Source organism: Ischnura elegans, chromosome 12 (assembly GCF_921293095.1).
Source record: "Ischnura elegans chromosome 12, ioIscEleg1.1, whole genome shotgun sequence".
Lineage (NCBI taxonomy): Eukaryota > Metazoa > Arthropoda > Insecta > Odonata > Coenagrionidae > Ischnura > Ischnura elegans.
The window spans coordinates 61,718,433-61,744,298 of record NC_060257.1 but is presented as its reverse complement, the minus strand read 5'-3'; the positions used below and the strand labels follow the sequence as shown (position 1 = coordinate 61,744,298).

Below are 25,866 nucleotides of genomic sequence, written 5' to 3'. Positions count from 1 at the left end.
ATAAAACAACAAAAAAATAAAATAAAAAGAATTATAACAATTTAGTTAAAAATATTTTTCACAGCCTCGGGCGATGCCGAATGAATGTGTTTTACTTAGTCCTATTAAAGAAAAGTCCTATCCTCTTGCGGATAGTGTAACAACAAGAGCTTTCAAAATAGGGCAAGAATAGGAACATTTGTGAAAAATAAAAGTAAATCAAAGGAGAAAAATTAAAAAAAAATAGTATTCTGAAAACAAAAAATTTTAATTTCGTCGCGAGCATAGTGTCTATGTCGCCGACTCATGGCCCAATAAAGCGGCATGCTGTCCCAATTAAGCGGAGAATACTCCGGGATATTCCTCTATTGGGTTCTGTTTTTCAAGATCTGCCCCAATTAAGCGGCTGCCCCAAGTAACAGGTGGACCCATTAAGAGGAATCTACTGTATTTTATTGTTCTCTTTTATCAGGAGGGAAGAGGAGGCGTCAGTTTAGGCTGTCCTCCATGTGACTGCGATCCTCTGGGGACCATGCCAACCTTCGATGGGCGCACGCAGTGTGATGCTCGAAATGGACAATGCCCTTGCAAGGCTGGAGCCACTGGAAGGCGTTGTGAATCCTGTCTACCCAACTACTACCAGTCACCTGGAGGCGGTTGTGCTGGTAAGCACCATTTTCAGATATTCATTTTTTGGATGAATTTGTAATGTTCATTAACCTTTTCCCTACTAAAGATGAAAATATACGTGTGGACGTTTCTTGACCCAGGAGACGAAAGTCGCGTATTTTCATCGGAGGTTTTCTTACGCAAATGAACGAATGCCAAATATAAACATTTCCTAGCTCTCCCCTTTTATGTTTCCTACCTCTCCTCTTTTTATGATGGTCGGGGGGTGTATGATGTCTTTGTTTTGGAACCCAACATTGTGGGGTTTAGGCTTTACCCTCGAAATCTGGGAGTAGGTACCTGGACCTCTCGTCCTATATTACCCCTGTTAGCAGTAAGGGACTGCAGTCATACAATTGTTTATCCAGTCAGGTTTCGAAATAATTGTTTCTTCTTTTCTCAAGAAATATAAACTAAGAATTGAATTCTTTGTCTTTTGAGCAGCGTTTACAATTTTTAAACAAAATTTTGCGAAAAATATGAACTTCTACCTCGAGTTCTGTACAAACATCAACATGGAAATTGTTGCTGCATTAGATGCGCTAATGTTGACCTTAGAACTTCATTTAAAATTTGACAATGCTCAGAAAAAAATGAGGAATTCAATTCAAAGTCTGCAATTTACGTGCAAGCAACAATTATCCATGTGCCAAATACATATAAGCAATCCATAAGTTGACCGCGAGCCAATGCCGCAGGTAGGGTCGTAAATCCGGAAAGGAGGGAGCACAACTACTCTCGGAGTCCGAGATAATACAGAGTCTCCGCTGGGAGGGGTCGAAAAAGGTTGGAGCTGAGAGCTTGTGATTATCCACGAGACCCTTCTTAACGAATGTCTCACAAAAATGCTCCATACCAGAGGAAAGAAGAGTCTCTTGTGGCTCAATACAGCAGTCATTCTAAGAGGAAAACTCCACCGTTTCAAAAGGGTTAAGAGGTATGAAATGCTGTTAACCATACCGAGAGATGTGCATTCCTGAGAAGTATTGTATTGTCTAATATTGTGTTTAGTTAGAGGTGTATCTTAAGGCCATATACTTAACACTTAAAGCTGCCTTGTGCTGACCTTTCCGGAATTGTTTTTCTTGTAAAATTCTGCATAAGTCACTCTTTCAATTTTACCTCATTTCAAGGATACGTCAAATTATCAATGAAGAAGTAAATTATTGTTTATCTCTTGTATCCCAAGGGTAGCTGAGGTCATACGACAGCGACAGTGTATAGTACACCTCCCCTTATAGAATTTAAGTGACTTCATTCCTTGTTTCATCAATGGCTACTTTACCCAGACTAATACTTATATTGCATTAATTATTGATTATATATTTTAATGAGTTGAGGATTTTGAACTTAGATTAATACATTCCAAACAGAAAAATTAAGTAGACAGGGATGCCATGTAATTCTCCTGATCAACAGCTGGAGATGAAACACGTAAAAATAGTAATTGCATGATTCAATCTGAGCACTGAGCATAGTATACTGTTGAATGAAAAGTATCAACATGAAGATGGATATAAATTTGAAATCATTACCTGTTTTGAGTAATGGCTGCCTGCTCCCACAAGATCAAAAAAATATGAAAACAAATGAAATACAACTGTGGGCGTTGCTCTTTCTTCTTTGACTGAGGTTATGATGGCAGTAGCGTAACAATAAATGAAGAAACTGAGCATAATGAATAAGTGTTGGCCTAAAAGTATCCAGGATTTTAACCCGTGTTATGTTTAACCCTTAAACATAACAGGTTGCCAGGTTAAATGAAGAACACAAGGTACTGTTTACAGACTGGCGGGCATTGCATTGTTCACGGGATGGGAGCAAGTGCTGGACTGGGGTAAGGTACATTGTTTGGCGTTACAGAAACAGCCGAGGTGTCTCATTGGTTCTCAGAATCAGGAGACATCAGGGGACACGGGCCCACCAAATATTTATTGGAATTTAGAACACAGTTGCAAATCATACTGCCAACATGAACTATTGCAACAAAAAATTATTGTACTCTTCAAACAATCAATATGATTAAATTGTATTAATTAAATATATTACAACCCTCAGTGTGGGAAGTCAGCATTCTAGGATGGATGGTGGTGGGTCTTCATATACAGGTATAGGTCAGTGTGCGTGGGTTTCATGTACTAATTTTGGCCGAGGATCCTGCCACTTTTCCAGAGAATCAAAATGTCAAGGAAAGGGAGTTGGCTCTTGTTTTTCTTCTTCGAAGCAAATTGGTGTTCCAGTGCTGTATCTTTTCTGATTGCATTCTATTTTTTGGCCAAATTCCAGCGTTGGAAATACCAGAATGCATTGCAGCATTTACAGCTTTTCACCATACTCGTGGGATACTCAGAGTGAATCGTTGTTGAATTAATGTGGTGCAATAGAAGATGCTCGGCATGAAGAAAAACAATAAAATAAAAAAGATTTAAGTAAAATGCAATTTTTCCAAAAACAGTATAAAACAGTGGTGTAACTATGGTGGGGGGATGAGAGGATAGATCCTCCCCCCTCCCCCCAAAGCCTCAAACAAATTTTTAAAAATATTTAAAGCTATGTCTAGTTTTGACATATTATAACTGCATCCGCTTTAACACATTCAATGCGGGCCTGATTTTCATGAACGTCGTCGGAATCGGCTGATAAAATAAGAAATAAAAATAGATGGAGGTTTCCGCGCCGAAATTTCCAATCAAATACAGTTTTTTACAAACGGCATGGATGGTTCAAAAGAGGGAAGCTTGCTAAAGGCCATACACACAATCAGAAGACTCGGAAGTGGATATTAGTCAGGTGCGGAGGTGGAGAAAGGCAATAAAATAAAAAAGATTCAAGTAAAATACAAAAACAGTATAAAACTGTGGGGTAACTATGGTGGGGGGATGAGGGGATATATCCCCCCCCCAAAGCCTCAAACAAAAAAAAATATTTAAAGCTTTTGTCTAGTTTTGACATATTATAAACCGGCAGAGCACGTAATGTGCTCCATATCTCAGCTTGGACGGGACCACGTCAATTGACATGCTCCGTGCTAAATGTGTTAAGTCAAATTTTATTGCCAAAATTATGTAAAATGTATTTCCAGGCATGTTTTTTTTTAATTTTCCCAAACATCCCATTACTTTGGGGGGGGAAGGGGCAGGGGGGAGTGGTCGCCCTCCCAGGCCATCCTATTTATATCCTATTTAGGCCAACCTAGTTACGCCACTGGTATAAAATGTACTAAAAAGTAAACAATTATCTTTTAATTTCTCAGAGAATAAAGCATGGGGGCCGATTATAATATAGATTTATTATAAATGAGTGTAGAAGAGTCGGATATAGGTTAATAAGGATTATTAACACGCAAGATAGATATCCCAACGTAATCAATACCAATGCTTTATTCACAGAGTGATGCAATAAGCTTATTTTAGTGCATTTTAAACTGTTTTTGGAAAAAGCGTGTTTTTAAATCTTTCTTCTTGTATTTTTATTTTTTTTACTTTTTGGTGGTGAATCACGTAATTGATTAAGCCAGAACTGTTAAAGAAATTTCTGCCAAAAATATTTATAACTAGCACCTTCCAATGAGAAAATTTCCTTAATTCTCATTTCCGATTGATGATTGGTTTCCGGGGTAATTCCGCGTTGGACCCGAAGACGGCAGTTGGAACGTGCCCGAAACTTTCGTCCGCCAAAAATGAGTCGACGCGGAATTAACCCTAAAAATAATCATCAATTTAATCACCGCGGAAGCCTCCGTAATAATAAATACATATATATTTTATTTTATTCAATAAAAGAAAGAAAAAAAGGAGTAATAATCCTATTTCCTATTTTTGGATTAGTTTGAAAATATTTAAGCTATTTTTCAATATGGAAATTAAATTAGTTAATTAAATAGTGCACAGTTAAATTAAATCAAATATATGATAGTTGATTATTGTGCTGTCATCAGAAGCTAGCCAGTGTACAAAATGTCAGCCAATCCGACATTGGGAAGTGAGTGAAAAATAAATTACAAGATTCTGTCGATGAAAAAGACCAAAGCAAGTTCAGAAAAAGTGCGTAAAAAAGGCGGAGAAGAGTAAATATGGGTGGAAATTTGGCAGTAGAGTTTTAGAAAAAGTTTCAGAGGCATTCGATCTGATTCTTCGGCACTCAGGTGACGTAGAGGAATCGCTATTTGGGAAGGAAGGCTGAACAGTTATTTCACCGCCAATTTGTTCGGGTAAAAGAAGAGGCTGACAATCTCGCGTGTTTGAATTCCTTTCGTCGTCAATTCGACTTAATATTACTACGCAAGTGAGACGATTATCAACTAGGAAAATGTTTCTTCCCTTAACGGCTAATGGCAAAAGTTACACTGAACGAGATACCGCTGCCTAGTAGCGCCGCCGAATAAAATGCGCGCGAAATGGGCCTCACCAAGCTACTCGCCTAAGAGTCTTCCCTATGTCTCAAACTCCTTCAAATCACAGGTCCATCAAAAATTGCATTTTTGTCTCATTTTCAAATATATGAATTCGCTGTTGCGAACCTGCTAAAAATTTTATGAAACAATAAAGAAAGAAAAATCACAACAAAATAATAATTATAATAATAGCAATAATAAATTGTTAATATTCAACAATTTAATTAAAAAAGTAATAATAATAAAAAAATAATGCTTCTTCTTGAGTTCAAATACCTCAATTATTATTTATTTTTTAATCTTCATCTTCACACAAACAACGCTACTGACGACAGACGACATATGCGCACACCACCTTTTGTACTATCTGACTGGTTGAGGTGAGATTGGCTCACCGGTGCAGTTTCAACGTTCGCGCCTTCGGCGCTTCCATTTTGCGGAACTTACAAGTATAACGCGTAACCGCCACGCAAGGTGCGTATAATAGGTGCCTATTATACGCACCTTGACCGCCACGTTCTTGGTCCTCCTTTAATGGCGTTCCGTTGGTACGCTCGTACGAGGGTGGATGTTTTGACTGTTCTCCTCATCTTGCCTACCAACTTTAAAGGGGGCGTTTCCGTCAGCCTCATCTTCTCAAAAGGGCTTTCCTAGCAGCCATTGATCTATCCATGTGTCTTACTCTCCCACTCCCATTTCCGCTCGTTTAACTCCCGTGCCGTCCATCTAAGTCCCCGAAGTTCTATTTCCAAAGCCGCACTTGAAAAGCTTGAGAGCGTATAGTGGTGCAAGGAAGACGGAAAGCTTCGCGTCAGATGGTGCGCTTTCAAAAGAGGAGTCTCGACAAATCTTGGCTCGGGGAACACTAAACACATCTCCCACTACGTCTAAAAAAGGAGGAGAACGGTACAGATTGGGTGCATCCCCTTGTATTGACGTATTCAAGGAGTTCTGATGCTCTTAAGGGTGAGGCACGGGTCGCAACGAAATATTTAAGAAATAATATTTGAATCTTTTCGAAAATTGTCGCAAAATTTCAGGTTCATGCATGGAAAAATGTAATTTTATAATTTCTCAACCTTTTTTCCAACTTCAGCTCAATGTGCTAAGGGTGGAAAAATGAAAAAAATTCATCTCTCTTGATTTTTAAAACTTTACAACAATCGTCAATGAAATAAAATTAGTGAATGAGCCCCAAGGATGCTCCTTTTAAAGCGGCGAATTGTTTGCACGCATGCGATAATGCATGGACGTGAGATGGAAAAATAGCTCTTGTTCTAATTTCATTCGTGGTTTCGCGCCATTGCACGCCATGATGAGAAATTAATGCAATTCTAAACTGCGTAATAACGTGCCCCGTGTAAAACGGCCTTTAGTTTTGGCTGTTGTTCATTTCCGAGAAAAAAAATCTTCATAAAGCATGAAACTTTTCACTCGTAACTTGTGCTATAGTCGTAAAACAAAAACTGTGTCTGGATGTCAAGAAATTAATTTGCTATGATTGAAGCGTAGGTTTTTTCATCGTCACACTCGGAGATCAAACGTGCTTAGATATGTCAGGATACTTTCGCTCGATCTGGGAATATGTTTTGGCTTTTTGAATGGATACCATACCAGCCGACTTCACGCCGAAGTCTAGAGCCTCTACCCTTGCTCCACACAAGCCTGTTTTGATGCGGCCCTTTTAAAGCTGTTACTATTTCAGAAGTCAAAATGTTTCCGGGATAAAAAATAATACTCCGCTAGCGATTTAAGGGCTCTTTTTTGTGCCTGCACGTCACCTTTTCATCTGACATAACTATCGGACATTCGAATAAATACGAAGGATTTGTCAAAAAGAGCTTCTAGCGAGCAGAGAGCGTGACAAAGATTTCAATCGAATGAAGTCGGGAGCCGCAAGAGACTCGTAGGCTTCGAGCTACGCTTTGAGTACTCTAGCCACGAATAGGATTCTCAAAACCGCCGTTAGAATTGTTGTCGCTCCGCGCGCATTAAAATCAGATTTCAAAATCGCCACTCGCGGCGCTATCAGTCATCCACTTTTCATGAGGAAATACGCGGCCGTAATACGTAACTGAGTCAATAAATCTTAAAAACCTCACATTAAACGCAATGGAGATCAACGATAAGAGACCACATCCTCCACGGTTAATGGCAGAAGTCACACTGAACGGGATATAGCTGCTTAGTGGCACCGCCGAATGAAATGCGCGCGAAACGATATAACGCGTAGGTAACCACAATATTGTTGTTAAGTGGATTCAGGGGCGGATCCAGGATTTCTTTCTGGGGGGGCACAAGCAAGGTCGTATCCAGGATTTTGTTCTGGGGGGCACAAGGATACCTCGTAATACAAAACGAACGCAATGATAATGGGACCGTATTATAAATCTTGCACTTTCAGGCGGTTATAGGGGGGGGGACGTGCCCCCGTGCCCCCCCCCCCCCTAGAACCGCCTATGAGAGGATTGCAATTGTAATGGAGTCCCCTTGGCTCTAGCAATTAAGAAAGGAATTTTTGAGAAAGGTACGAAGAACATTTTCTTACAACACCACTGTTTTCAGGTCCGACTGAAACGAAAAAGTAAGAGATACCTTTATATTTCCGGAAGGATTGGTACAAAGCACGAAACTCATTACGATGTATGGTTGCTATAATCTGTATTGCAAGTATTATTTATTTATTTTATAAGTAATGAGTAGTGAACCGCCGAGGTGAATTCTGTTGTGGTCTCCGATATTTTGCATGAAAAATCAGCATTTTCTTATTTTGTGACCATATTCGAATCCAAAGGCCTGGTTGCACGTTTTATTAACTCGTAATAATTAATGTCTAAATGCATATACCATTTTGGTGGACCAGAACGGAAAATTTACGATTGTATGAACCAAATTAGAACATGTCCTTTTTTGTACATACATTCGCACAGGTTGGTTACACGGTGCATTTTTGCGTTCATACATTTATAAATTAACTCGTACGGGTTGATTTACTGTGTAACGTGAGGCCTCTAAAAGTGATGTTGACACTGTCGGAAAATATTTATCGCTGAAGAGAGTATTTCTAGTTTCTCATGTTCCAAAGGGATTCCGTTCTTGTAACATTGTTTATAAAATAAATTTGACTTCAAAGTACAACGGCGATAATAGAACTACGCATTCAAAGAAAGTAGCAACTGGCTACAATAATAGCTTCTTCTTAAGCTATATTTTTCATTTTTTTACTCACGAGGGAGTAATCGTCAGGTGAGGTTTAAGTGCATTTCTTCACAAACCCGAGAAGATGAAAACATTTCTCTAACGCCGCAAGATATTTACTTTAATATTCCTCTTCTTCCATCCTGATATATTTTAGCACTCCTGTAGCACTTCTGTAAAGGCTATAGCGGGATAAGATGGTAAAATCTGCACTAGACTGGATTCTTATTTGGGATTATGCTCTCGAAAGTAAATATTTAGAAACTCCTTTAGCGAAATTTTTAGATGCCTAGCTGGTCCCACGGTCCTTTTATCGTAAAAAAAACGTGTTTTTTCGAAAAACATTTTTCCTAAGTGATCCTTTAGTTTAAAAAATCTGAAATAATTCATGAAAATATACTTTTATGTCATATAACTCTCTGATTTTTTTCATACTTTTGGGTCAAAATTGTGTTTAGGGAAAATATTTGAATTTTTTATTGAATTTTTAGGTTATGTAAGTAATCTTTGGCAAACTTTTATGTAGTTATATTTTGTGTATTTTTTATCGTCCTTTTGAATGGCCGTGTTAGATTTTCCATTTTCACTCCGGAAAATCCTCAAAATTCGAAAAAACCCAATTTTTGGTGTTTTTCCCCATACTTTCTAGCAGATTTTACCATCTTATCCCGCTATAGCCTTTATTACAGCAGAGACATCTGGTTTTTGAGTAAATATTTTGGCAAAAAAACTCTTAGGGATTCCATTCACCAATGTGATTCCTTCACTGTAACATTGATCATCAAATAAACATTTCTTCTATGTACATTTTATCAGTATTTCCTAGTTGTATCAAACATGTAGAATCGTCCACGGCTTGATTAAATGAGGCAACTGTGTTATTTTTCTCTGGAGTGGGAGTATATCTCGTGGAGTCCATTACGGCGATGTATAAAATACCGGAGTATATGGGATTTTTACGATTGGGAATTCGCTGACTGCAATCAAAACGGCTATAAAATTCCAAATGTCTCTTTTACCCCTTTGAAAGCCTCCTGAAACACTCAGTCTATTACTTTTATTCCGTTGATTCCCGCTTGGTAGGGGTGGGTTTATGTCAATGAAAAACAGTTGGAATCTGGCTACGATGGCATCGGAGGAATTGATTTAGCCAAATGTGAATTCTTGAAATGGAAAGAGCCAATATTCTGTTAAGGCTTCGCTAATCCTGATGTTTGTTTTGAAAGTCAAAATCCATGCGTCGACTGCTCTGAGATAATAATTTTGATTCATTATCAATAACTGGTCGGAGATAATTAATTTTGATAGATAATTTCTGCCTGTAGACCTGGCAAGGACAGCTTTTGTATACACTAATGTGAGCGTCTCCATCCCTTAAAAAGCGGTTGATTGGCAAGAGCTTGCTGACGTCACCAACTCACGAAAAAAGGGCGATAACTTTCGCGTTTTCTCATTTTAAACTCGCGTATTTAGGCATATTTTGCATCAATATTCACTCCTGAGAATGCTGAAGAGATTGCGGACGAAGTTGAAATAATTAGACAGGAAACAACGCGGTATAAACTCGGAAACCATGAGAGAAACTACTACTCATCACGGAAGCCTTCTCAAGGAATTCTTCAGTTGCTTCCGGAGAATTTACTCTGATTTATAACTGAAATTTAGCGAAAAATAAAAATGTTAATGGAATCAGTCACATCAGGTGAACTCGCTTTAATAATAATTTTAGGCAAACATTTTAAAATGAGGATAAAATGTAGCTAAGTTTTTCGGAGATTTTTTACGGCTTGTTGAAAATTTCATAAATAGTCCATGTATTCCGGGAGCTCAGTTCCTTTAGTTTTATTAAGTTTCATAATATCTGCTCGCTTATCGTTGAGGACCCATTTATTGATATTAATAATAATAATAATTATGTCGTAATAATATCGATGACTTGAAATAATGATGACATTATAATAATATATAATAATGTCGTCATTATTTCAAGCGAATTTAGGACTAGATAGTATTTTCTTACAATTGAATTGTTTGATTATGACATACATCCATTCCCTGGATGGTGGTAAATCCACAAAGGCGGGGTTCAAACCCGCGACCTTTTGGTCGGCAGACCCTGGCGCCAACGAGGTCGGCAAAAAATTCTGTCCCTGGTGGGATTCACGACTTTTGGAATAGAAGTTAAACGCGCTATCCACTGCGCCTCAGGGACGTGGAGAGTTTTTTAATTAAATACTGTAATGGAATTTAGCTTTAAAATACGTTTCTTTATTTTGCAGAATGATCCTCATTCGCATGTATCCATTATACAGGTCTTTCCGCTAATCTTTGACTTTTTGATTGGTTCGTAAATAGAAAATGTGCTCTCATTTTGATCAGAGGTACGTTTCTCAAATGTTTTCTTGCGTTTACGAGCTTAATTTCTTTATCGCCGGCCAAATCACGAGGAACTGTAAAAAGGGCTGATGCGTGTGGGTTGAGAAGAGGTCTCGAAGGGATAGTTAAAAAAAATCGACGATTTCGTCCCGCTCCGTGAGTTACGTCCCTCCGTCGCCTTTATCAAATCGTAAAAATGAGCTCGCTACGAATCCATTAATGGGTCTTGTCCTTGCCTTATCGTCGCTCGTGTTGAGCACCTCTGCCCTCTTCCGGTGTAAAATATTGCGCCCCCTTACAGATAAGGTCGCTGACCAACAGTCATCGCAGCTGGGAATTCGTTATTTATATTTTTTTCTCGAAATAATGTTCGCACATGGTCCCATTCATGACCTTGTTGGACGAAGAGTGAACGCATAACATTCTGGAAAGAATTGAACCGAAATCATTAATTCATATACGCTGTATTCTGCAATGCTAAGGTTTGTAAACTGCAACCCTTTATGTCTTTCTTCCTTAAGCTACTTCATTTAGTGGTGGTGTTCATCTTCCTTTCTATACGGTTTTTCTCAACTTGCTTAGTCTGCTTGTCTGTTTCATCGATGGAGTAATGTCTTTGGTTTTTAACCCACTTCCCATTTTCGGATCGGCTTGAAATTTTAAACTCTGGCTTGGTTCTGATGACAATAGTATTCAATAATTAAACATTAGAAAATTTGTTCCATTGTGCACAAAATATAACCTACATCTTTTCGCTCCTATATATTCCTACGTAATTTCTGTGTCCCGCGAAACGGTATATTCATGGGATGTGACTTCTCTGGAATAATGGACAGCTGAGATCATTTGCGCCATGAGGGAAGGGTAGGTGAGGAAGGGTGGAGAGAAACCTGGCGTCGGCATTAGCCTGTTCTTAACGAAAGGCGCAAAAGGGACCACGGCTTAACGTCCCATCCGACGGACGGAGTGGCGCGCTTGAAATGCCCTCCACACAACATTCAAGCAGGGCAATCTCTGAAAACTCCCTGCCATCGCCGGGATTAGATCACGAGCCCACGGAGTGGGAAGCCAGCACTATAGCCGCCATACTAACCCGATCCCCGTAATAAGTCAAGAAATTAAGACAAAAAGACTGGTCGTGCGGAAGTGATGTGTTCTCTTTAAGATTTATACTGAAGAAAAAAAAGAGAAGAGGCCATCATAGAGGCCGCAAATATATCTAATCATTAGCCGAAACAAATTAGAACCCTTCCCTGAATCAGCCAAATGGTATGCGCCTCTTAAGGAAAAAAACAAGCAGAAGTTGGGCAATCTCTGAAAATTCTCTGCCTCCGTCGGGATTTGAACCCGAGCCCACGGATTGGGTAGCCAACGCTATAGCCACCACACCAATCATCTTCTCCATTTCTCTTTGTTCTCCTAGCCTATGATACACCTATCTACTCTTTTCGATCAAAGACCAACGCTTTGAATTTGTTTGGTGATTTTTTTTTCATTTTCACTATAATTTTACATTTCAATTCAGTCTCTGTGACAGGGATTGGAGACATTTTAATTCTAAACATTAAAATTATTTGTGTATTCCATTGGAGATGAGTAGTAAAGCCAGTCAATCGACGAATGCCCTCAATACACGTGAGTATATAAGAGGCGATGCAGTTTGGTGAACGGTCGGAAATTTCTTGAGAATCGTTATTCTCAACGCAAACCGTGATCTAAAATTCTAATTTCCTGGTAAAAAAATTCTTGATTCATATTCACATGACATGAAACCTATTTACTTCTGAAAATACCAGGGTGAAATTTAAGCAAATATTTGTGAAAGGCAGTGTATAGTCTCAAGCAGAATTTCCTCGCTCGTTATATTTTGTTATTGGACGATCAAGGCGTTAATCTTTCCTTATTTACGATTCAAAATTCCTATCCGATGTTTTTTTTAAGTATCGCATGAATTTGCTTGAAGAATTCGTGGAGCGTTCGTGTCTCCGTAATTCCTTTCCTCTCATGGGTGTCCGTGGACCTATTAAATTTTAAATTGCCGATAATTTCGTGATTCCCATAAATTAAGGGCTAAAATATTCATGATCGTCGGTCAAATATGGTTGTGGATCAAAAATATGTCGCCCAAGAGACGCCCGTGTGTATTAACGAGTAAACTTCGCCGTCAGTGCAAGTTTTAAAAAAAAGACGAGATGAAAGATTACTCAGCCCGTTAATCATCTGCAGTCCAAATTATGTAAATTAAGGCTAAACGTACGCAATAGATAAGCATTTGCTCTCGCTGTGGACGGGTTGTCATCATACGGATCTCATTAAATCCTGATGGATCGCTTGCGATCGCATCGTCTCTTATATACTCACGTGTATTGAGGGGATTCGTCGAATGACTGGCTATACTACGCATCCCCAAAGGAGTACACGAATAATTTTAATGTTTCGAATAAAAATGTCTCCAGTTCCTGTCACAGAGACTGAATTGAAATGTAAAATTATAGTGAAAATGAAAAAAAACTAGCAAAGGAAAAATGGAAAAAGCCATGACATCGTATTTCAATTTTTCTGATTACTCTGGAGATTTGGGATTTGAATTAATCATGCTGCCAGCGGACTTGTTATAGTAGAATTCAAAAATCTTGAAGATGGAATGATAAATTGCAGTACCTCCGGAATCGCAATAAATAGACAGAAACAAGGAGGTTGGCAGATTGTCTAGGTTTCAGTATTTAAATTCATTCCCATTCTGCCATTCTCTCGTGAGTTTTAAGTGAGATATTGCGAAATTTGCCGCTCACTTTTCATGAGTTGGTGACATCATTAATTTCCAGTTAATGAAAGGACATGGATCACGAATTAACTGCATCACAGATGACCGTTCTTTAAGGGAAGACGTCGCTCACATTAGTGTAAACATAGGCAATCCTTGCCAGGTCTACAGGCGCAATCTATCTGAGTGCGCAATGCCCAGGAGTGGCTGAGGAGTGGTTGGAGTACAAGCAAGATTACGGAACGTCATCAACTTACCAGTAAAAGGGTGCAAGGCGTCGAATGTTTGCCGTGAATATGTCGAGAAGTATTCTACGTATCTAGGAACGTGTTAAAATAACTTTTCCTTATTTTTTAAATCATCACTACCAATAGTTAGAAAAAATTATCATGGAGAACTCATTGTTATGTCACCAGGCGCACTATGTTTTGTCGAATACATCGCCGTTTGGCGCCAAAAAAATTATTTTCGGATTACGATTTTTTGTATGCGATGGATCGAAAAATGAAAAAAATACGGGTCTCTTAATTTTTCAAATTTATGTAGGAGTTTGACGAAAAGGCTAGTGAAGAGTTTGATCTGGAGATTTACGGTGCGGAAACGTGGACGCTTGGGAAGGAGGACGATAAGAGACTGGAGGCGTTCGAGATGTGGGTCTGGAGAAGAATGGAGTGGACAGAGAGGAGGAGAAACGACGCTGGGTGTACCCAGGATCAAAACTAGGGGGTGGGAGGGCAAGCCATGGTTGTTCAAGTTATAGGTAAGATTTAGGCATGGAAAAGGTGAATGACATCAACTTTTTAATGTAAGTGTAACAGCTCTTTCTTAGTCTTTAAAATTATTTGCTTGAAAAAATATTATTTTCCTTAAAGACATTTGCGATTTTTGCTTATGGGGGCAGCGAGGGGCAGCTGCCCCTCGCTGGGCACGCCCATGCTAGTAATATTGGTTGAGGAGAGGCAGCTTCTTGTAGGTGAGATTCGGAGGAGACACAAGGTATGGATGGAGCGAGTACTGAGTGGGGAGGGGATGTTTTAAACAGTGTTCGAGGGTAAAATGTTAGGTAAACGAGGGAGAGGAAAGAAGAGAATTGGATTTTTTAGGCAGAATGAAAAGTGAATTGAAGTGAGAAGTCCATAAAAGAAGGGTAGGATGCCAGAATAATTCTTAAATACCCCATGGAAACCTACCATAATCTGTGGAATACTTTATTGGTATCACTATCGAGAATTAAAAATAAAAATATTGTGGGAGCACATTGTTATGTCACTGTGCGCGCTTTGTTGTGTTTATTCCATGGAAGTCCATGAAGAGAGGGCAGATAGCCAGGATACTTCTATACTCCATGTAAACCTACCTTAATAGCTATAATATTTTAACAATATCACTATCGATAATAAGCGATAAAATTGCTAAAGGAGCCCATTGTTACGTCACTTCGCGCGCCTTGTTGTGTCCAATCCATCACGAGTTGGCGCCACTTTTCCTTTCAGATTATGACGCGTCGGATGTGTGAGGAGGCTAAATCTTCTTTAAGTTCAACTCTTTAGGGGATGGCTTGTTTTTTTTTTCTTTTCTCTCGAAGTCATTCATGTTTATCTAGTCGGTCGTCTCCCACTCTTAGCATCGTTTCCTCCTCATTATGCGTCCCCCACTCCTGTGGGACATTATCCTCCTCCGACCACGTGGCCCATAATTCTCGCCTCACGCGCACATCCAGCCATTCCTTTTTGAGTCGCAGCCATCTCCTCTCTCTCTCTGCTGGTTGCCGGCGACCCCTGGTTATCTCTTTGGCGCCCTCCTCCCCATGGGGTCGGAGAGGAGGGAGGGGGAGAATGATTTAAATGTGGACCACCCATGCTAGGAGTTATACGGCCTTCCATACGCGGGAATTCTTCCTTATTTTCCCATCCCGTTTTTCCGCGTCATCTAGTAGTAGAAGTCCCATCCTGCAGATGTCGCCGTTGTTCCTTGCCCAATCTTCGGATAAAAAATATAGGTAGTGAGCTCAATATGTGACCGTGCAGTGACTAAAATCTGAGACTGAGGTTCCGGACATCCTTAATAATGCGGATATCGATTTGAAGAAATGTAAAAAGTTTTAAATAAAAAGTTGGGTTTTATTTAAGAAAGTCCTGCGACCTTTTCTGGTCTTTCTTCCGGTTCTTGCAATTTTTGTTGTACCCTCTGACTCTACACCAGTGAAAAATTATAAATTATTTATAAAGTTATTAGTACAACCTCGTAATTTATAATTAGAAAAAATATACAATACGATCGGTGTGAAAATTGGCTTCACGACGTATCACGTGGTATAGATTCCCCCTCCTCCAAAACACATGTGTTTTAAATTCTGATAACTCTACTTCGCCAGTGTTAATTTTAATGTAAATATGATTTTTAATCGAAAAACATGACGTGTTAATCAAACTCACCGCTGCAAATCAAATAATAGTGTCGACAGAATCAACCTGTGAATTCCGGGGATATTTTTCGTGTAGCTTTTTTTGTGCAAAGGGATTAATTTATATAGAGGCTAGGTAAAACCGTGGTCAAATGAGTGGGTGAAAAGCCAAGAGGTACAAGTGATTTCTGGTTTGAAAGAAAGTTAGGCACAGAAATTAGCTATAGAAAACAAGCGAGATCAATTGGATACTTAGTAGTGCATTTGATTTTCCACTCGATGTCCGCACAGAACAGAGACTCACTTGTAACCCTTGGCAACCAAGTTTTTGTGTACTTCTTCTAACAATTAACTTCACATAACTCTGATGAGAAAAATATCACTTGTACCCCTGCGCTTCTCACCCCCTGAAATCTTAGCATAAAGTAGTGTTATTATAAGCGACTTCCGAAACAGAAAGCCTCCGTTAAGTTAGAAAGTACTTAATATATCTAGAGCAAAAACTCTACCACTCCTGGATATCCATATCATACATGAATACTTTATCCGCCCTGGCGTTTGCCACATGGCGACAGGAAGTGCAAAAACTGGTGAAATCATTCTACGAGTGAGAATATATTATGGCTTTCGTTCGACCAGAAACGCGTGATCAATCTTCTTCCAGATGTTTATCCACTAACTCCATCCTCCGATGGTCCAAATCATTTCTGAAAGCTGAGGATGAGATATAGCTTTTTATACTTGATGCGCACAGCAATCTAGAATGCAGTATGAGATATGTCTGATGCATCGATGTAGGTGTTTTTCGTCTTTGATTTGTGACATGAGACGAATGTCATGTAATGCGACGGATTTTGATACACAGACCAATCCGTAGCAAACCAATATTTTAATTAAATCCCGTACACCATCATCCGATAATTAATGGAAGCAGACACAGAAATAGCGACAAAAATTCATTACATAACATCTCAAAGCTTATTACCCCATGAATTTCTTCTAGCCAGAAAAGTTTTATTTCAAATTCAGCCTTTTGTAGCAAAAGGCTTTTTGAAATAAATGAAATGTTCCCTCGAAGTATGTTAATAACTGCTCCTATCCGCACGATATCATCGGCGGAATCTGCGATCTGCCTTGTCACAGAAAAGTCAGAGGGGGGGGGGAAGTATGGAGTGGAAAAGGTCACGTGAAGGGGTGTTTTCCATTTAAATCTTGGTAAGCATGAGAAACTCGCTTTTTTTTTCTTTCCTTGTTTTCATGTCGAAGTTGGTTACAACGGTACTAACTCAAAAACAAGAGGTCGCTACTGTTATAGAACTACGTTATCAGTGCCCTTAAACAGCTAAAATAAACTTGGTTGAAGCAGGGGCGGTCTGGGGTGATTAGAGGCCCTCGGCTGGGGCTCATGATGGGGCCCCCCTTACGGGGAAGTGGGGTAAAATTTTGGATAGAAATTGGATGTCCTGAAATGGATTTTGAAATTGTTGTGGCTCTTAAAAAAACAGATAAAAGTTAATTAAAAGAAGCAATTTTTAAAGAAAAATACTATGAACAGTGAGAATTTCAAAGCTAATAAAAATTAACAATGTATTAAGGTTCAATTATCTATTTGGCGAATTTGTTCCTTGAAACTGCTCTGAAATAAAAAAAAATCCTTTAAAATAACCTTTTCGAAAACCCTTTCAAAAAAAGCATAAGGTTCTCTTAATTCTTTCGACATACTAATTATATTTATGTTTATATGAGAATGGAAAAGAACAAGCCAACATTCGTTGCGTTTGTGGACTTAGAGAAAGCATTTGACAACGTGGATTGGAGCACAATGCTTGGAATCCTAAAGGAAATTGGGGTTCTTTATAATGACAGAAGAATCATCCACAGTTTATACAAAAACCAAGTAGCCGTGATAAAATCAGGGCCCAGCTGTGAAGAAGCAAGAATTAAGAAAGGAGTGCGACAAGGCTGTACATTGTCACCCGTAATTTTCAACGTTTACATTGAAAAAGCCATTAATGAAATCAAAGAAAAGGAATTGGGAGTGAATATCCATGGAGAAAAAATTAGCATGCTAAGATTTGCCGATGACATAGCCGTTATAGCAGAAACAGAGAATGATTTGAAAAATATTCTGGTTAATATGGGTAGGGTAATGAGTAGATATCAACTGAAAATAAGCACGAAGAAAACCAAGATCTTAGTATGCAGCAGAAGAGAAGAAGTCAAGACCAACATTAAAATAGGGAGGCAAATACTGATAGAGGTGGATGAATTCTGTTATTTGGGAAACAAGATAACTAGTGACGGGAGAAGCAAGAAAGAAATTATCAGCAGAATAGCCCAGGCGAAGAGAGCATTCCACCAAAAGAGAGACCTGCTTACAGCGGGAAACTTAAATATGGAAGTAAAGAAACAATTCATAAGAACCTACATCTGGAGTATGCTCCTATACGGAAGTGAGGCATGGACAATGACCGTAGCGGAGAAAGCAAGGATAGAGGCCTTTGAAATGTGGTGCTACAGAAGAAAGATGAAAATCAAATGGATCGACCGAGTTAGTAACGAGGAAGTCCTAAGAAGGGTAGGAGAGAAGAGAAGCCTCATGAAAACCTTAATAAGAAGACGGAACAACCTTATAGGCCACATCTTGAGACATGATGGCCTGATGAAGACAATCGTCGAAGGACAAGTGGAAGGCAAGAATGGAAAAGGAACAAAATATATGGAACAAGTAAAGAGAGATGTGAAAGAGAAGAAATACGTAGGTATGAAAAGATTAGCTGATAGGAGAACTGAGTGGAGAGCTGCGTCAAACCAATCCTAGGATTGTTGACCAGTGATGATGATGAACTTCTTACCGTATGTTGCAAATAAAGCAATTTATGAAAACGCAGAGTTACTTAATTGCAAAAAAAAATTGAATCAAGTAATATGAGTCGTTTTTTATTACACCTTTCATATACGCTTGACGATAGACGCGAGCCTTGTATGGCCCCCATAAACTGGGGGCCCTCGGCGATCGCCGACGTGCCGACCTGGCCAGACCGCCCCTGGATTGAAGAGGTGGAATAATAGGGTAAATATCTTGTGGTGGAAGAGAAATATTTTCATCTTCTATAGTTTGTGAGGAAATGCAATTGAATCTTACCTTGCGATTGCTCCCTCGTGAGAAAAAAAATCCAAACTTAAGGCACAGAATAACTCGAGGAAACTGTCTCACAGTGGTCCGAAATCGGAAAAAGCGGGAAAAAAGTGCAAAATTGCTTTTTTTGAGGTAAAGACTTGTAACATGATTACATGCTCACAAATAATTAGTGGTCATGAACCAACAAGTCATTTTTCATAGATCCCATCCGTTGCTAAGATATAGAGGACCAAACATGACCAAATTTCCAAAATCACGCCCGACCTCGTATTTCTTCGAAAAACTTAAGATTTAAGCTGCTGGTAGAGTTTTGGCAGGATTTGGATGAAATTAAAAAACATTATATTCCGATAACACGGTACTTTATCTACACTTTCCTTTATTTTTTAATATTTGGGTTAATATTGGTGTGGTATAGTGTCGAAAAATGGCGGACCCTTTTTTTTCTGTCAAAACCTGATATAAAGAAGACAATATCTTTAGTTTGAGAAATATTAGTGCTCCTATTTTTCATCGCTGTATTTGCTAGAGATATTTTAAGAGTATAAAACAAAAATCTTGGACAAAAGTTTGCGACTGCGAAAATGAACGCAATTTTTCGATCTGTTGAACTCTGGATTATGTGCCAAAGAAAATTCACTCTACTGATTTCTGGTGCAATAAATGTAACATACGTTTACTTCACTCTCCCTTAGAATGAACGATTATCAGGCTATGCAGTCCACGCCCGTCTGTTATTCATCACTTTGCCTCAACAGTCTTATAAGAGGCTTTCCTGTATGTTCCACTTAGAGCGGTTGTGGTGATGAATTGTTTTGGGTTTTGAAACCGAACCGAAACTGTAGGAGCTAATCAACTGACCAAAATGAATGTTATTGTTCATATTAAGAGTGCAACATCGACTGAGATTGCCCAATGCATATGTTCAGCTATCTATTTTTTTAGTGAACCATAATAATTAGTTCATCCATCATACTATTTTAAGTATTAAAAAAGAACGTTCATTGGTTAATTTAGTCTTTCTCAATGTCATTTTCGTGTTGCATATAGGATAATAATTTATTGATCCTTATTTACTGACAGATTCCATTTCCTTATCTTAAGCCTTTATGTTAGAGCACGCTGGAATTGCATTCATTACCTTTAAACGTTTGGAATATGCGGGATTGTATTGTTTTCAATCTTAGCTAATAGCATAGAGAAAGTATATTATGTACTTACTCTATGCTAATAGTTAGTTTAAAATCGACTCGGCTATCCTTTGATTGAAGGAAAAACTGTTGAAGATAATAGGTTACAGAAAATATCAGCCAATTCAATACCCAAAGTATATTTCATGAAATTTCTACATCTAGCACTATAGGAAGCATCCCGAACGTTTTCGTAGGCCATGACCAGATCTTTGTAATTCGTCTGGACTTCATCTCGTTGATGATATCTGACTTTTCATTGATATTCCTTATTTTTCTGCAGTGCTTATCCTCCTCCATTGTCCTTTTTTCGTTAGTGGGTCCATTTATTCTCGTTTGAAACTTTATCTGATCCATTAAGCCCAACCAGCACTTCAAAACGCCGATTTTTAATGTAGAGATAGCATTTGTCAGTGGTGGTTGCATTTTCAAATAAGTTTAGGAGAAGGTTTTCCAAGACCCGGGTTATGCCCTTGACGCGATGTCAATCGGCACCGGCCTTTAAGGTATTCGGGGAGTGGCCCATTCAAGCGATGAGTGTCGTGGAATACCTCTTCCACTGAAGTCTTCATTCACTCGTGGAAAGAAGTCACTGGGTTGTTCTTTGGTAGGAACGAAAATTTGTGTCTACATCTACATACTACCCTGTCAGCCATCTACAGAGGTGTCTAGCAGAAGATGAACCGTCACCAACATGCACCAGAGGATCAGTGGCGTAACTAGGAACATGCTTTGGGGGGGAATAAAGGGACCCGGGGCGGCGACCCCTTCTCCCACCCCCAACAGGAAACCGCGGTCCGAAAAAATTGTTGAAAAATGACAAGCCTGGAAGTACATTTTACATCATTTTGACACTTACAATTTAACTTTAAGCAGATGCTGTTATTATATGTCAAAACTAGACAATATCTTAAACATTTTTTTAATTTCTATACGGCTTTTGGGGGATCTATCCCCCCCCCCCCATTGTTACGCCACTGCAGACGACTAATATTTACTTCCAGTAACATGCACACGCGTCATATACGCGGCGTACGATAATAATCCACTAGTTATGAAGGTAGCCTGCCTATGAAACTAGAACGTACAAAATATAACGTTAGAAATATTAGGAAAATTCAGAAACATGCATTAAAGAATGCATATGTTGGTAAGCTACTACACCAATCAACTAACCTATTTTAAAGTCCTAACACGGCCGCTCTTGTCTCTTATCGATCGCCGGAAAAAAGGGCATTGTTAATCTATCTGTTCCACGGTGTCTCTCTCTTATTTTATTTTTATGATCTAATATAGGTACCGTAGTGTGTTGGCAATCGTAAGATATGATTAAATTCGTCGGAAAATACTGCTGTTGAATTCACGTAATAGGATTACAGTAGTTTTCAATCTACGGTCTGACAGTGATTCCCATTCGAGTTGTTCGAAGAAGTCTGTGACACAGACATGACTATTGTAAAGACTTTTCACGTACCTGGCGGCTCTTCCCTGTAAGTGTGCGAACTCTTATTTTTACGCCTAATTCATGAGGATCTCAAACACTGGTAGCGAATCTCAAATGGGGTCTAACGAAGAGGGAGCTGCTAATTTCACTCACTTATTGTCTTTCCGCTTTTCTAGTATTCTATTAACAAATCCCAATTTACGATTAGCTTGACAGGGAATTTGTCAGTGTGTATCGATTCTTATGTAAAAAACCTGAAGTCCTGAAACTATCTTATCGATTAAGGCTGGGATTTCTAGGAAAAGTTAGCGATAAAGCATACTCAACGTAAGATTCCTGTATCCTTACGTCAATGCGGGCGTTTATAGCAAAATTTGATCGTCTACGGCCTTTTCTGGTCACTGTGTCAATTCTTACAATTTTTTTCTACCATTTCTACCGCAAGGATTGATTTTTTCGGTGATATTTAACCTTCTCTTGATTAAAAATTTATAGAAAATTTAGTATTTCGACAATTTTTCCTAGGACTTCTGACGATTTTAGAGGGGGTCGATTGTATGACTTTTTTTCGTACCTCGTCTCGTTCACCCCGAACATTTGTACGAATCAGTCAGTCAGTGCTTGGAAGTGGGTTTTTTAGTATTGTGATTCTCCAAGACAAGGTATTTGAGTGGGGTTAAAAAGCGTTTGAGAAATTTTACGGTCTCGGATGCTCGTGGGGCAACAAAGTGACCATGGAACAGGGTTGAGGAGGCCCAAATTTCTCGCCTAAAAGGCGTTAATGACCCAAGTTGCTGGTTGTCTACGGGAGTGACCCGTTTCCGCATTATGCGTTCCATACTTGTTGGATCCGTGAGTACGAAAACGTTGGAGATTTAGTTTAAGGGCTTTAAATCTCGGCTGACTTTTCATCGCTTGTTCGGCGCCCTCTGGCATTCCAACTCCTCAGTCCACTTGGCGCCCCTTGCGGTGTGGTGGCCCTTATAAGGCGCCGCGCCGGCGCGGGCGCCGGTACGGCGCTGTTCACAATTCCACTCCGAGCATTGTCTCGTTCAGCGGCGCTGTTTATCTGACATCTCGAGTCTCCAAGCCATTGAGGTGCAGCTTTGGAGAAAGATCAAGGTGAATGGAAGAAGATAACAATGCGAGCTAAAATGAGGGGAGGGAGCTAGTGATGGACACTGAGACGTTGAGTAGGTTGTTCCATAAGGCGGGAATAATCGTCATTCATTCGCGGTATTACAATTACGAATACGGGGATACTCTTACTCATTATTTAACCCACCGCAGGCGGTATTTTGTTCCGATAAGCAATGTTTACTGCAGCCTGCCGGTTAGCATTACAGTAATTTTGGTGCGAATTTTTCTGTGTTGTGTGTATATTGTGTAGTTTGTGTTAGCAGAAACTTAAAAAATAAACGTTGAGAACGTGGATCGGAACAATTTTTTTATGATACCATCGTGTTTTTTGTTCTTTTTCGTTCATTTATTTCCTTAATCCATTTTTTAACTATTCTGTAATGCGTTAAGGGTGCGTCCATTAATTACGATAGGTGATATTGGCGTTTTTTGGACTCCCCCTCCCCCCTTAGTGAGATATCGTGAGATTTGGCTCGACCCCATCTCTCTAATCTCTCGTGAGATTGTTCAAAGTGCGTATTTTCAGTGTGAATACGTTAATCTGTACTTCATGGCGTTGGATTTATTGAATAAAAACATTTTTTATATTATTTTTGTTTAAGATTAGTTAAGACTATTATTCGAGATTGCTAAGATCGCAATCTTACGCTGTTTCTTGCGGGAAAAAAATTACGTGATACATGGCAGGACCCCTCTATCTCTCCTACGTGAGGTTGGATGACGATCGGCTTACATCCTAACCCCCTACGTAATGAATGGGCGTATCACCCAAAAGTTAAAAAATGTATTAAGGAAAAAAATGAGTGAAAAAGAACAAAAAATAGAAGAGTATCATAAAAACATTGTTCCGATTCACGTTCTCAACGTTTAGTTTTTAAGTTTATGCTAACACAAACAACACACTAATCACACAACACAGGCATATTGACACCAAAATTATTGTAAAAATTACCGGAAGTTTGCCGTGAACATGGTTTACTGGCACAAATTACCGCCTGCGGTGGGTCAAGTAATGAGAAAGAGTATCCTCGTATTCGCGATTGCAATACTGAGAATGAATGGAGAGTATTCCCGCCTTATGGAACAGCCTACTCAACGTCTCACTGTCCATCACTAGCTTTTTATCCTCACTTCAGCCCGCATTGTTATCTTTTCCCCTTTATCCCATTGCCAAGGACCCACTTCAACGTATCTTTCCTTTAACGCCTTTCGACGTATTATGTATTTTTCACGACGATTTCACGACTAACTTTCATGATTGTTCACCTTATAATTATGTATATGTTGGGTGAACATTAAACATAATTAATACATGAATGCAGTGCCACAAAATCTTTATTATAGTTGCATTAAGTTCTTGTGAACGAGGCTTTAGTAGGAAGCACTAGGCAACCTGGTTTCCTCTGACATATAACAGAGATGGATGAAAGACGTGAGGGGAATCGAATCTGTCCTATTTTTTTCGTTCAAGCAGTGCTCCACTTGTATTTTTTCTAACCTTTCGGAGCCATCTAGTGGATTGAATGTTAATTGCAGGGTGGACCATTCGACGACGGTCGATTTAATGGGGCGCATCACGCCCAAGTGATTGAGGACGGGTTTTCGGAGAGGTGACCCACGTCGTGGAAGTTTCACGCCCCGCGATAAATCGCCCGGATCGATTAGGATAATCACGGGAGATACGATGCGCCGGGAGGACCTCGGGGGCACGGCCTCCTGTCACGTGCACGACCGCAGGGGAACCCGTGCCACGACCACGAAGACTCGGAGAATTTACGGGAGGCAAATTACACGTATTTGGCGCCGTCGTCACGAGACTCGTGAATATCTCACCGAAAACAAACCAGCTATCCACACCTCCGTGTATATGGAGGGCTGAGAAACATATTGGTTTAAGTAATTTTTGTTGATTTTGAGTTATCCATGGCAACCAAATCCAAAATAGTCTATCTACTTAGAAACACAGTGGTGTAAGTCAGGGGTCTTCGATCTTTTTTTAATTCAAGGGCCAAAAATCGATTTTACATCGTCCGGAGTTCCTCAATGCTCCACGTCACTTTACCACCAAATCAATAAAATAATAAAATATAATTTCAAAGTGCAATAGTGTTTATCGATTAAAATGTTCAATCATTCAATGCGTTTTTTACATTGTTTATGTTAGATGAGTGAGTCGATGTTTGGTTTTATTTTTATAGTTGAGATACAACATTTCCTTTAGCCTCTAAGGGCCGCAAGAAATTAGTCGAAGGGCCGCGGGTTGAAGATTCGTGGTGTAAGGTTCTTCAACACGCTATCTAAGGTTTGAAGCACTTGGGACCGCCAGATATCAGCACTTACTGGGAGCCCTAAGCAAAGTTCCGATTAGTTCCAAATTCTTTGCGAATCATAGTGAAGTGAGCATGAATTACAACATTGCGTATCTAAGCAGCTAATAGTGATTGCTGAATCACAATATTGCATAATGAAACCCTATAGTGAAGAGCTGTTAAATCTATAAGTAGATGGTAAGTGATGTTATCGATGAAGATAAGGGTGAGAACAATGATAAGTGCTGAGAACAATGGCGAACGCCAAGGTTTAATTATTGAAAAAAAAAATTTCCTTTTACGTACACCAGTTTGTGTCTGAGCTCTCCACGTAGATATTAAATTGGCATGAAAAGTTCGACTTTTCAACAAAAATCAAAATTTAAACGGAAAGATCGATTTATCGAAAAATCGTCCGTTCTTTTTTGTAGAAAAATACAGTTCGTACAAAAACATGTTATGTTATTCATTGTAAAATTTAAGTTGCACTATCTCCCTTCTATACACTGGGAAGGAATAGAAACCCCTACCGTTAATCCTAGTAAGTTTTAAGTCCTCTAGTCATTGATACTACTTCGAATAAAAATAATGACAAAACTTGGTTAAAATCATCGGGACAAGCATTGTCGTCAAATTTTAACATAAGACACCTTTTTGGGTGCAAATGAATGCACAATGTTTATAAAAAATATTTTCAACTTTTTTGTTGAATAATAGAGCCTCGAAGTAGAATAATATATCGCAAGACATAAAAATCGTTTAACAACAGTGAAACAAAAAATACAAGTATGAATATTGTGATAATTGCATGCATGCCCTCTTCCACTCGTGAACCTGTGATAATCTTTTATCTTATTG

General features: G+C 39.1%; 1 protein-coding gene across 1 annotated transcript in view; it reads left to right on the top strand.

Annotated features, from left to right (window-relative positions):
- The window catches only part of LOC124168700 (laminin subunit alpha-1), a 229,995-nt gene that overhangs the window by 15,051 nt on the left and 189,078 nt on the right, over positions 1 to 25,866 (top strand). The window contains exon 12 of the mRNA XM_046546967.1: positions 452 to 644. Coding sequence (XP_046402923.1) covers positions 452 to 644 — 193 coding nt within the window. The remainder of the gene's footprint in view (positions 1 to 451; positions 645 to 25,866) is intronic.